The following is a 13,599-nucleotide window of genomic DNA, read 5'->3' as shown; positions in this document are numbered from 1 at the left end:
ACCCTTCACATCACTCACCCCCTAACCCCTCACACACTCACATACTCACTCACCCCCTAATCCCTCACACACTCACTCATCACACACTCACACCCTAACCCCTCACACACTCACTCACACTCCCTCCCCCCTAAACCCTCACACACTCACTCATCACACACTCACTCATCACACACTCACCCCTAACCCCTCACCCCCTCACACACTCACCCCTCACACACTCACCCCCTCACACACTCACCCCCTCACACACTCACCCCCTCACACACTCACCCCCTCACCCCTCACACACTCACCCCCTCACCCCTCACCCCCTCCCCCCCTCACTCACCCCTCACACACTCACACTCACCCCCTCACCCCTCACACACACCCCTCACCCCTCACCTCACACACTCACCCCTCACACACTCACCCCTCACCCCTCACACTCACCCCTCACACACTCACTCCCTCATGGTGACTTCAGTACTAAGTTACTCTCAATTCCCGGAACGAAAGGGGCGGGGCTGGGGGGGGATGAGTGTGGGGGGAGCCCCCCCATCCCCCCCCCTCGCGCGCATGCGCAGTACGGCCCGGCGGGGGCTGAGGCCGGCTATGGAAGCGGTGGCGGCGCCGCGCGTCCCCGTGCGGGAACGGGACCCGGACCCCCACGGGGCCCCCCACGGGGCCCCCCACGGAGCCCCCCACGGGACCCCCCACGAGGCCCCCCACGAGGCCCCCCACGAGGCCCCCCACGGGGCCCACAATGGGGACTCTGGGACCCCGCAGCCGCGGATTTGGGGCTCCGCGAGGTCGACTCTCCGCCCGGCGGCGGCGGCGGCGCCTCCCTGCGCCATGGAGCGGGAATTCCGCGCGATCGACGTGACGGGCGAGTGGAGCCGCGTCTACCAGGTACCTCGCGGGGACCCGCGGGGACCAGCGGGGACTTGCAGGGGACCTGGAAGGGGGCTAGAGGGTCCCGATTCTGAGGCGAATCGGAGATACTCCGAGTTGACTGAGAGGAGACCTGGGGAGGGGGGGGTTGTACCGTGTACTGTGCGGTTTCCAGAGGGTACCGAGGACCAGTGGGGACCCGGGGTGCCTGAAAGGGAACCTGGGGACGATAGACAGGGGACCAGGTACGGGGTGGAGTGGACAGGGGACCACGAGGACACCTGGGATCGCTAAAGGTGACCGGTTAAGACCCCGAGGGGTCTGGGGAGGGGTCCAAAGGAGACGTGAGGGGACCCGACCCCGAGGGGACACGACCCCGAGGGGCACTAAAGGGGACCCGATGACAACTTCTGTGGAGCAGAGGGGACCAGGGGGCTGGGGGAGGGGGTCTCAGTGACTCATCGGGGGCCTCGATTCTCCGGCCACTGAGGAATCCCTGAACCGCCTCATCACTGCACCCCCCCCCCCTCGTTACTTATAACGAGTTACATGTAATGAGTTACATGTAACTCGTTACATGGTTCACTATCACTCGTTACATGTAACTCGTTACATTGTTCACTATCACTCGTTACATGTAACGAGTTACATGTGTTCACTATCACTCGTTACATGTAACGAGTTACATGTGTTCACTATCACTCGTTACATGTAACTCGTTACATTGTTCACTATCACTCGTTACATGTAACTCGTTACATGTGTTCACTATCACTCGTTACATGTAACTCGTTACATTGTTCACTATCACTCGTTACATGTAACGAGTTACATGTGTTCACTATCACTCGTTACATGTAACGAGTTACATGTGTTCACTATCACTCGTTACATGTAACTCGTTACATTGTTCACTATCACTCGTTACATGTAACTCGTTACATTGTTCACTATCACTCGTTACATGTAACTCGTTACATGTGTTCACTATCACTCGTTACATGTAACTCGTTACATTGTTCACTATCACTCGTTACATGTAACTCGTTACATTGTTCACTATCATTCGTTACATGTAACGAGTTACATGTGTTCACTATCACTCGTTACATGTGTGCACTGCGGTGGCATTGCCACGTGCTAAACGTATTTTTACTCGGTAGGTTGGCGAATGCAGTCACATCTGTTGACTCTCACACTTTACATTTGTCTAATGATCTCGTGACGTTGCGGCTGTTGGGTGGACAGTGGTGCACGAGCACAAATTAACATGGAGACTTGAACACATTCCGTGTCTATTCGATCTTGCGCACGACGGCAATACATTCAGGAAGTCTGCCAGCCACAACGAGAGGGCTTCAGGAGAGAATTCGTGGAGTTTTTCTGTTCCTCCTCCACTGAAGGAGCCCAGACTCCTACCGTAGTTGACTACATAGTGTCAACAACACTCCTCTTCTTCCTGTGTGGCCTCTCAGTGTGCTGCTGCTGCTGCGAAGGCCCACTTGCCCGAAACGTCGCCCGGTATATACTCGCTCGTTGTAAGTGTTACTGACGGGTGTGCCGAGTTTTGTTTTTGCTCTTTGGGGTGATTTCAAGTCGAGCTACATTTGTGTGGAGAAACCGAGAGTCGAGGTAGAGGAAGTTGACGCCAGTGGGGGGCGGGGGGAGGGGCTGCCCCGTGTCACATTCCCCGTAATTGCTCACCAATTCGTGTGTTCAAGTTTAACAAACACAGACATAATAAAGTTACATCTATGGGACCTTTTTTGCCAACATCCAAAATGATGAAAAATCAGAATAGGGTGTTACCCTTCATGACAATAAAACAGGTGTTAAGATGTTCAAATACCAAATAGATACCTTGTTCAAGGTGTCAAACATGCATGTTTTGCCACACGTATGTGTGGGTTAATGCAGACTACGCCTTGCAAAAGGTATCTATTTGGTGTCTGAACATCTTGACACCTGATTGTTGCCGGAAAGGGTAAAACCTATTCTTATTTTTCTACTTTTTAACAATAAAGTTAGATGTTATTCACTTCACTGTTCAATGTAAGAATCTACCATAGTTACACAGGGAAATCGGCTGAAGGTTGTGAGTCCAAAATCCTGGTTCGTGGTGGTGAAGGGGGGTTGACTCTGCCCATCTATCATTCCTCCCTCCCTCAGGGGGAAATAATTCTATAATCACTCTGTCGGAAAATCAACAGCGGTTGTCCTGTGGATAGACTCGTCCTCGCCATAGGAATGTGGATTTTTCACCACCGGCGCAGGGCTGCTCATTTGATCAGGAAATCCCTTTAACTCGACCTGTGCTGGAGCTGTAGTGCAATAACTAGTGTCAAACGTGATGGTGTCCTGATGCAGGATCAGTGAACCGACGCATAGATTTAATATCGATTATTAAGGCTCGAGACACTCATCGAATCGCCTGCTTGCGAATCAATTAGCCGAGCACATGGATGAGACAGCATTGGTGCTCACTTAACACTTTCCCAGACCACCGTCTTAGTTGGGGTTAATGATGACTGTGATTGATGCGTGTGCACGCTTGTTCCGTCGGTTGGCGTGTGTGCGTGTGACAGGCAGGCGGTTGTGCGTGGTTTTTGTTGTGTGGCTGTTGTCTCAATGGATGAGGTGGTTGCGTGTGTGACAGGCAGACGTTTGTGGTCGAATTCCGGTATCATCATCGCCAGGAATCTTTCTGTGAGATTCTTGGAAAAGTCGGATTAGCCAACCGTGCGACCCTTGACCCCCCCTCACTCTGCATGCTCTCCCCGTTTACCCGGATGCCACTCCTTATTCGCTTGAATTCGCGTGCTGCAACGTTGAACACTCGTGCTGCAACTTGCCACGGCCTCGCACGTTGCGCACTTCTTCCTGCCCCTCGGATTGCGGTGTCATTCTCCTGACGTGGCCAGTTGCGAGTCCCATGGGCCGAGCGGTCGCGCAATTGCCACATCTTGCAGAGGATCACGGTTCGATTCCAAGGGCTGCTCTGGTTACTACTGTGGGTGCATTGACATGGAGATGGTAAAGATCCTGTGACGTTCTCAAGACTTTCAGTTTTGAATTTATTAGATTTTTTTTCTTCAGAGATGATCCTGTTTAGCTAGTTTCTCTGCTATTTTACAAGGGAGATCTGTGGTGGGTGAGCACAGTAGCGGGGACAAAGACAAAGACATCAACATTGCAGAGAACGAGTATAGGGTCCTTTAGGAATATTACACAACGAACAAAGAAGGTGTAAAACGGCCATAAACTAATCACACGAGAAATAAAAAAAAACAGCGACAAAATCATTTACGTCCAGGTTGTTCAGTTGATTGTTACATCGCTGGATTGTGAGAGGTGGCGGCGGCTTGGAGAGGACTTCATGCAGCAGTGGATAGAGCATGGCTGATGATTACGACGACGACGCATGAATGAAAAGTGACATACCAACACTCCGATAGATGCATGTTCTCAATCGGGGCATTTTGGCTGCCATGACGTGGACTTGAAACGCAGCCTATGGCAGAGGCCACGAGAGAGCTTCGCTTCGCAGTGAAGCGTGGAGAGCATGCACGCTGGGAGTTCCACCGTGAGGGAAACTTGGAATTGAGAAGACGTGCAAGATAGAGACACCACCATCTCGGCCGTTGAGAAAAGTGGGCTCAGCCAGGATGCATCACACATGGAAGGGATGATGGCAACGGGGGTGGTGGTGGTGTGAGTGGGACATTCCAGGGCCGGGTGCGACAAGGCTGGACAAAAAGCATTAGGTGGACATCATTTTGGCCATCTCTTCCATCGGCACAATTTTTTTTCATCGCACAACCCTTTCTCCACTGCTGGATGAAGTCCCCCCCCCCCTCCATTGCCATTCAGGTCTCCCCCTTTACCGCTGCTCCCCCTCCTTTGGTTGAGCACATTAACGCGTGCGCTTTTTGGTTGAGTTGGTAAGTGAGGGACTAAGTCTCCCCCCATGCATTCTCGTTGGCTGTGGTTGGAGCCTACGTCGCGGTCGGGGTGAAATTGTTATCTCACAACGAACAACAGATACCGACTTTGCTGTGTCCCCGGGGATAAAGTCTGAGTCGTCTCGACTGAGGAAATTTATCGATTTCCCGGAAAAGTGTAAAGAGCCAAAACGTTTGGTTTTACATGGTCTACCAATGATGTAATTATAATAACAATAATAATAATGTTATTTGCGCGAGATTTTGTGTGCGAAGAGTAGAGGCTGTAACACTTTTTCACGGTCTCTTCACGACTCACATGGATTATTGAGCCCGATAATTGATGTGAGTCACGGGTCGTTTTTTTATGTAAATTGCTTTGAGATATTTCGATATGAAAGGCACTTTATAGAATAAATAATATAATTATTAATGACCGCGGTGTAGCTTGGAGCGAACAAGAAAGTGGATATCCGTAATAATCATTGGCATTGTGAAGCATCACGTGAAGTGTTATTCTTCATCATGCTAGAACCAGCTTGTTTGACGAATTGCAAGGTATATGTCCCGACGCGGCACTTCCTCTGAGAAGGAGGCTGCTGGTCCCAGCAGGGCCTCGCCCCCCTCCCGTATGAAGGAATTGTTATTTGTGTTCCCCTCTGTCACGAGCCTCCCAGCCGCGGAGTGCCAAGACACCACCCGGGTTCCAGGAATCCTGCGCTCAACCGTTTCGCAGAAATGCTCCCATGAAACGGCCGCGCGGTTATAGTAGTAGTAGCGCCGCGGTGGCATTTGCATTGGCATGGGTTTGTGCCATCGTCGCACAGAGCTGGTAGCGAGGGATTGGACAGGCAGAGATTCCAACTGATGGACACGTGAAGGATCGTGGGTGAGACTGAAGAATCCTCATCGTGAGACTGAAGAATCATCGCGGTGAGACTTGAGAATCATCGTACTAAGAAGTAGTCGTCCCAGTTTGATGGGGAGTTTATTCGATGCCTTGTTTCGAAACGTGATTACCCTTGCCCTTCCACGCTCCTCACACCACCGCCTCCGCTCTCTACCCCCGCGCCCCCCCGCCCCGTGCTATCGGCAGGAGCTGCGCGAGGAGTCTGCCGCCTATCCCTACAGGGCCGCCAAGCGGCCCGAGAACAGCCGGCGCAACCGCTATCGTGACGTCAGCCCCTGTGAGTGGACGCGTGGGGCGTCGCTGCTCGCACGGCGCTACGAGCCAGGCCCCGGTAGCCCCCTTGTATGTGGCTGCCTGTATCCCAGCGCTGTGGTCCTCACCTGTTCCATCTGTATGGGACGGTGTGTTCTTGCCCCACACATGCGTGGGTTTTTTCCATGTACTACGGTTTCCTCCTACATGCAAACACTCCTTAACTCGCTGAAAACATGTTCATATTAGTGCGCCGGCTCGCATCGTGACTCCTGCCTTGCTGCTTCTCTGTGGTTCCTCCACATGCCTCTGAGTCCTTTTCACTGTTCGAGAGCGAGCAAATATTGCGCGGTGCGTTACAGGTTGACGTTATTGTTAGTGGGGTGGCACAGGTGCCGCATCCATCAAACATCATCTCAGTCAATGCATAACACCTGGATCTGTCCTGTAAACCTCCCATCCACCCCTTCATGTACCGTGCAGGCCTTCATAGGTTATCATGGATAACACTTGACCCGACATCCTGTGTAGGCTACATGGGCAATATGTCACCGGTGTGTGTGTGTGTACATATGCTTGCACACACGGCACACACATGCATTACCTCATGATTACAACTGTGACCTCCACCCCCCCCCCCCCAGTTGACCACAGCCGCGTGCAACTGCAGAGTGGAGATGGCGACTACATCAACGCCAGCCTGGTGCAGGTGCCACAAGCTCAACGCAGCTACATTCTGGCGCAGGTGACCACTAGGTCAGGTCAATCCCACCTGGGGTCGCCACTGGGTGAACCACCTGGCGGTGGTGCCCACCCCTTAAAGCCCAGAGCCGACAAGCTCACCTCAAGCAGTCGCTGGGGGTCGATGGATAGACGCTACCAAGTCGTCAACAATATCACCGCTAGACAAAGACTTGGTGCAAGTGCTGCTAGCAAAGCATCTAACGGGGTGGGTGGCCAGCACCACACCCGGCCGCTTTTGGCTCCCCAGTGCTAATTTTTTTATACACGCTACACCAAGTACTCACATAAGGCTGATTCGAGCTAGGAGACACCCAGGACCAGTTCAGATATTTGTCACCGATGTTGGCCATGAGCGGGAATCGAACTCGGGTCGCCGGGTTCATAGCGCAGCACGGGAACCACCAGGCCAACGCTTCCCAAACCGCGAGACAATTTACTGAGTTTCGCTCACGGTGAACCGATACAGGATGCCTCACACACACCTCGAATCACTCGCGCATCTGTGTCACGTTCGTGGCAACGCTGTCACTCGGGAAACCCGGACGTTTTGCTCGGCCTGGCGACAAACTCGCTGGGTTGACAACGCTGCCTCCTGGGCTACGGGGTACGACCAGGTCCGCCAGCTGCGTTCGTTCGTGGGATGCGCCACCTTTCCCTCCCGCCCCGTCCCCTGCCCTGTGCCCGCAGGCCCCGCTGCCCAACACGTGCGGACACTTCTGGCAGATGGTGTGGGAGCAGAATTCTCGCGCCATCGTGATGCTGAACCGCACGGTAGAGAATAACGTGGTGAGACGCGCGCCCATTTACTGCTCGTCGTCATCCTCATCGTAGTGAGCCACGGTCTTTCCACTGCTGGACAAAGGCCTTCCCCACGCCGTCGCCTGCGACACCACAATTCATCTCGCTGTGGCGCATGAACTCAGTGTGGTCTCAGCGCTCCGTCTTGGTGCTGGTTGTCATCTCAGAGCCGTGCTCCTTCCTTTGGCTGCCATACCATCTCCAGCTCACGATACGCATATGAGCGGCTTGATTTTGTCAACTCAATTGTTTGTAAACTCCTTGTCGGTTCGATGTAACGAGTTCCCCTAATCCCTGTGACCACTAGAGGCTGCCGCAACACTGAATACAACTTGGGGTCCGTTCCAGTTTGTGATCGTGTCATTTATAATTATTCATTGCAAGCGCAATGTATTTGTGACTGTAATCTCGTGTGGCAACGCGGCTCTAATTTTCCTTGATCCCAGGATTATCTTGCATTGCGACGATCCACCGAACTACTGGGCAGAGTGGACCGTTGATCGTACAGCCGGGCTGTTTGAGTAATCGATTAATCTTCCGATGGCTTAACTTATCAGATAGACACGAACGACACGCATACGAGTGGCTCGATTTTGTTCCCACGCATGCCACTGGATGGGAGGTGGTGTGCGGGGCTTCTGGTGTGCGGCTGGAAGGGGAGGGGGTTTAAGTCGCCTGAGTAATCGGCCACAACGCAATTTCGTTGATTATATTATAAGTTTCAGCCAAGTAATCGTCTTAAACTCAACTAATGTATGGCCGCGGTGTGGGAAGGCCTACGTCCGGCAGTGGATAGGCCATGGCTCACTATGGCTGCAGTTAATCGTGGCCGTCTGTGCCCCACCGCTCCTTGCACGTTGCGTGCTCAGAAAAAGTGTGAGCAGTACTGGCCCAAGCGGAGGGACGCGCCCAAGAGCTTCCGCGACTCCCCGGTCGTCACGCTGCTGGGCGAGGAGCGCACGCCCTTCTTCACCGTCCGCGAGCTCCAGCTACACTTCCTGCCGGTGCGTGCACGTGTTCGCTCGTGTGTGTGTGTGTGGGGAGCGGTAGTGTAGCGATTAACGCGCTGCACCACGAACCTGGCCACCCGAGTTTGATTTTCGCTCACGGCCAACATCAGTGACGATTATGTGAACTGGTCCTGGGCCTCCCTTAGCCTCAAATGAGTACCTGCTCGTGTGCCTTTCTGGTCTTCACAGGTGCTCGCTAACAGCACTTGCCACAACAGTCTGTTAAGGCTATACAGGGGATCTTTGTGTGCGTGCATGTGTGTATGTGTATGCAAACATTACAGGAGAAGTTACATTGAGGGATACATTTTAAAATCACACGTGAACTTGAACAAGAGAATAATGCGTGAAAACAATTACAGAAACAGTAAACATTTCTAGAGAGAGGATAAATTACACTTGCAAATTCACAATTAAACCACAGTTGCAAGTCGTAGTTGCAAATATGGTAAAGTGGTTCTCATGGTGACGCTGGCACACGCGGCCTCCTCTACGGTGCATAACATTGCAGGGTCTTTAATGTTCAGTGTGAAGCAGATGGCGCGTAGTATTTATGGTAACTGCACTCACAGTATTAACCGGGGCGGCCACGGGGCCCGAACCGCGAACCTCCGCAATAAGCGCCGAGCGCGCTCCCGGTCGGCCACGGCGGCGCTGCCCCCACCGTGGCTGGCGTGTGAGTCAACGCCCACGTCACGGTTTTCCCCATGCAGACCAAAGAGACTCGGACGGTTCTGCACTTCCACTACACCAAGTGGCCCGACTTTGGAGTCCCAGAATCCCCCACGCACTTCCTCGACTTCCTCTTCCGGGTCAGGGCCTCGGCGTCGCTGTCGCCGGAGCTCGGGCCGCTGGTCGTGCACTGCAGCGCCGGGATCGGCCGCTCGGGGACGTTCTGCCTGGTGGACACGTGTCTGGCGCTGGTACGACGCGAGATGGGCCGGCGCCGGCTCCACCGTGACACGCGCGGCTTCGTTGGCGTCTCGGCCCGGCCTCGATCGGCGAGCGAGCGATAAAGCGAGCGGCGAGGCAGCGATAAGTTCGTGTTACGTAATGACCGAGTGAAATGATTCGTCGATGTGTGTCAATGGGCGAAATGTCCTCTTTTTTTCACCGGAAGCCGGGGCGCGTCGGCGCGTCTCTCCCACAGGTGGAGGGCACGCGCGAGGGTCTCGTCCCCCCGGATGTGCGCCAGGTGCTGCTGCAGATGCGGCACGCGCGCATGGGGCTCATCCAGACGCCCGAGCAGCTCCGCTTCTCCTATCTGGCCATCCTGGAGGGCGCGCGTGCCGCCCTGCCATCAGCAGCGGCGGTTCTGCCTGAGGTGCCGAATCTCTCCGTAATTTTATTGGAAAAATAGGATTGGCAAAACACAACCCTTGACCCCGCTCACTGCGTGTTTTCTCCCCGTTTACCCGGCCGCTGCCGGGTAAACGATGAACATGCGTGCTGCCACGGCCTCACGTGTTGCATTTGCTTAGTTCGCTGGGAATGCGGTGTCATTCTCCCCACCTGGCCTGTTGCAGGTCGCATGGGCCGAGCGGGCACGCGATTGCCGCATCTTGCAGAGGATCGCGGATCGAGCCTCTCGGCTGCCCTGGTTAATACCGCGGGTGTATTAACCATGAATGCTACAGCGCACTGTGTGCCACACAGCGGACGTTAGAGATCCCGTCACATTATTTGAAACGTGGAAGGCGATGTGTGCCGGTGTCGGGCTCCAAATTTTCCAAATTCGAAATCTTCACTCGCAAGTTACTCAAATGAGGAACCTTCCTTTGTGATAGCCTCGCGCTTTAAGAATGGCTCAAATACCAAATGTGAATGTCATAATTTTACTTGCTGAAAGGAGGAGGAGTGTGGAGCTGAGGGAGCGGAGGGAGAACGGTTGGGAGAGCAGGCGCTGGCAACCGTGGCTGTGCGAGGCAGCGACGGCGAGGCCGGTGGCACCACGGGGGAAGCCGACCATGCCGGGGTCACGTGGTGGTCACATGGTGCGGTGGAGAGGGCGGCCCCAAGGGAGGATGATGAACGGCAAAGGTGAGGTTTCTTATAACCTCCCCGCCCTCACCTCCCATTTCTCTTCACTACCCCAGAGACGTTCGTGAGGGCGACTCGACTAATGTTGCCGCATTCCTCTCTGCTTGTGAAGAGACGACGCGAGTGACGCGGAGAGCAAGAGCCTCAAGCGGAAGTCGGATTCTCCTCCTCTGCAGCTTCCGGACGACGATGGAGGAGAGAGCAGTTGTAAGAGGTGCGTGCAGCAGTGGCCCTCCTCTTCGCTTTCCCTCCCTGCCCCGCCCAAACCGCCACCCCAAACAACAACCACAAACGCCATTCGCCACCAAGTGGCAGTGATGTCGCCACGGCGCTTGTGCCAGGCGAGGTGCAACGCCACCCTTGGCACACGCGCGTGGTTCTGCGCGGGATGCTGGATTGTGTTTGTAGGGGGTTTCCCACCTTTGGTAAATAACGTGGGGTGGCTACCATTGTTAAAGCAGCCCGAGTAATCGGCCTCACTTCGTACTGTCGATTATGATATTTAATCGATGAATCCACAATCAACGAGTCGTCTCGGCACTAATGGGAACACGGTCACTGTTGATCGTCGCCAGTACACCCGCTGGTCTTTTACCGTGCCATCCCCGCGTCTCTCGTGTCCGCGTGTCTCCCCACCCCAGGTTGCGGCCCTAGCCCTCGCTACGTCGGCCGGCACTCGGCCCATGACAACGGCGGGCGGTGGCATGCGCGCCACGCAACGAAATTACCGTGGCGGCGGTGGCGGCGGTGGCGGCGATGGTGGCGGCGGCAGCGGCTTGGCCCGGGGCACCATCACAGGCGTGAAGCGCCACCACGAGCGCGACGCGCCGCGAGGACAGGCGGCTTCCAGGGAACCTTGAGCTGGCGAAGTGAAGGGAGATTTTTCTGTTTTTGTCAAAGAGCTTCTGCAGCAATGGTGTGGGGTCTGCAGAAGCCTCCAGGTTCCACTGCCTCCATCTCCTCCTCCTTTGCTTTCTCCTCCTCCTGCTGCGGCTACCGCTGCTGCGGCTGTCTTGACGCGGCCACAAGTCTCAAGAGCGGGGCAATGTGAATGCTCCACGTGTGTTTTTGTTAATGATTGACAGCTTGCCCGGACAGGCAGACTAAGAGAGGGCACCACTAGAGTCGGACTTCTGCCTCTGATGGGCGCGGGATGGAAGAGGGGGTGGACCGGAGCTGTGTCGAGGTGCGGCGATGCGGTGTTCCCAAGACTGCCGTGTTTTGTACTCGTGTTATTTTTCTATCGGCCTCAGGTTTTGTCACCACGCTCGTTAGCGGTAATGAATTGGCTAGTGGCGGGGTCCTGGCTGGGGAGTCGGGCCCCGCCCTCGCTCGGGGGCAAGGAGGGACCGGGGTGCGGAAGGGTATTTATCCCCCGGTGAGGAAAGTGAAGTCGCCTGTGAAGGGCGGCGTGTGTGGGGAATCTTGGAATGTGTTGCGAGTGCTTGTTTGCATGTCAACCTTGGTAGCGGTGGTGCGAACGGCGTGGTGAGTGTAGCGAGCGCTATTGCAAAGCACTGGTATTGTGATGTCACAAGTCATGTGACTCGTGCCAAGTCAGCCCGTGGTGTCGGCGGCTGCTAGCCTCGTGATCTCTCATCGCCAACCGCTGCCACGACCCGGCGTCTCCAGTCGACTCGGTGCACTGCCGATGTGCTCATGAGCCACAACTTTGAGCCACATCCACAAGCCATGGCAGAGGTGGCTATACCTGATGATGATGATGCATAAATGGAAAGTTAACTCTGGGCAGTGTGCGGCAACTGTGGTCACCACCCAGCACAGGACCCATGGGGTGTGTAACGCCGATTCATCACAGTCGCGGTTCACCACTCTGCTCCTCTTGATGCAATTATCTGGCTCGACTACCTCGGTGTAAAATTCCAGCTCTTGCACGACATCATCATCAGCCATACGAAATGATAAGATTTCCTGTTATAAATCACAACCGTCATTTGGCACGAAGTGGCGGTGTCATCACCACTTTAAATCACTCACACTTGTACACAAGCCCAGCCTTGGATCAGGCTTAAAAGACCCGCGTGTGGCTATCTGGTGGTTTTTGCACCGTGTTGGTCTGCACGCGACTCCTGCTGCACGTAAAGTTGCCCAGCAAACGGCAGTGCCGGTTGTAGAGGGATTGCAAACGCTTGCGTCAGGTTTGAGCGCCCTGCTGGTGCGAGCGGTATTGGTGGTGCGAGTGCTCTGACGACGGCGTGGCTGTTGGTGTGAGTGTAGTTGGTGGTCTCAGTGTTTTGATGGTATAAATGGTGTGGATGTCATGATTGCGTGCGTTGTTTTTGCGGTTTGAGAGTTGGTTGTGGTGGTGTGACTTGGTTCTCCTGGTGTTGCCAGCGCAGGACCTTTCCCGGTTCCAGCCTCTTGGTGGAAATGTGGATGATGCTTGCGAAATAAAGAAACATTCCAACAACACCCCCCCGCTCTCCTGCACCGTCATCACATCGCGGTGCCATTACACAGTTGAGTGGCGGCGCAGGCTCCAAGGTTGTCTGAAACTAAACACCAAATTAAATCTGAGCGCTGAACTGACAATTACAGAGATCTCTGTTTAAGTCCGGGTTTTACCTACGACTCAGGAAACTGTTCTCAAATGCAGTGAGGTGTTGGTCTCAGCCCGCTCGCCAAAGACTGCACGCAAATATATATTACATTCAAGTTTGGTTCTGCACTCTATTTGACTCAATTCTAGCTCCTAGAATGAAAAATATCGGTTTGACCGTCATTAGTCTGTAGCAGTGGGTGAGAAAGCGCTGCTGCTGCACGTGTGGATCCACCCAGAGGTGACAGTAGCTGTGTGATACTGTATCCTCCTTTGGGCTTCGTTCTGTGTGGACCAGAGGTCACTTGAAGGGATTTCATGTTAAAGGGAGCGCTGTGATATCTGCTTCCATGGGCCGTTCTCTCACACGGGGGTGGGTGGGTCTCACTGCTCCAAATGGATCGGACACTGAGACAACGCGATTCCGATAGCGCAATCGGGATGAAGTTAAAGAAATGACGCCGACAG

General features: G+C 54.4%; 1 protein-coding gene across 2 annotated transcripts; it reads left to right on the top strand.

The window, feature by feature from the left end:
• Positions 1-561: 561 nt before the first annotated feature.
• Positions 562-13,004, top strand: PTPN2 (protein tyrosine phosphatase non-receptor type 2). Of its 2 annotated transcripts, none has more exons than XM_061573317.1 (10): positions 562-894; positions 5,914-6,004; positions 6,624-6,724; positions 7,411-7,509; positions 8,391-8,525; positions 9,245-9,454; positions 9,682-9,855; positions 10,384-10,571; positions 10,684-10,785; positions 11,213-13,004. In XM_061573317.1, the coding sequence occupies exons 1-10, from the start codon at positions 562-564 to the stop codon at positions 11,223-11,225; spliced, it is 1,446 nt and encodes a 481-aa protein (XP_061429301.1). In that variant the 3' UTR covers positions 11,226-13,004. The 2 variants fall into 2 exon arrangements, with proteins under 2 accessions (XP_061429301.1, XP_061429300.1); XM_061573316.1 differs by having other exon boundaries at positions 10,381-10,571.
• The last annotated feature ends 595 nt before the right edge of the window (positions 13,005-13,599 follow it).

This window comes from Lethenteron reissneri, chromosome 52, assembly GCF_015708825.2.
Source record: "Lethenteron reissneri isolate LAM-NWPU_2019-01 chromosome 52, ASM1570882v1, whole genome shotgun sequence".
Lineage (NCBI taxonomy): Eukaryota > Metazoa > Chordata > Hyperoartia > Petromyzontiformes > Petromyzontidae > Lethenteron > Lethenteron reissneri.
Note: the sequence above shows the minus strand (reverse complement) of the source record. Positions and strands in the feature narration are given on the sequence as shown.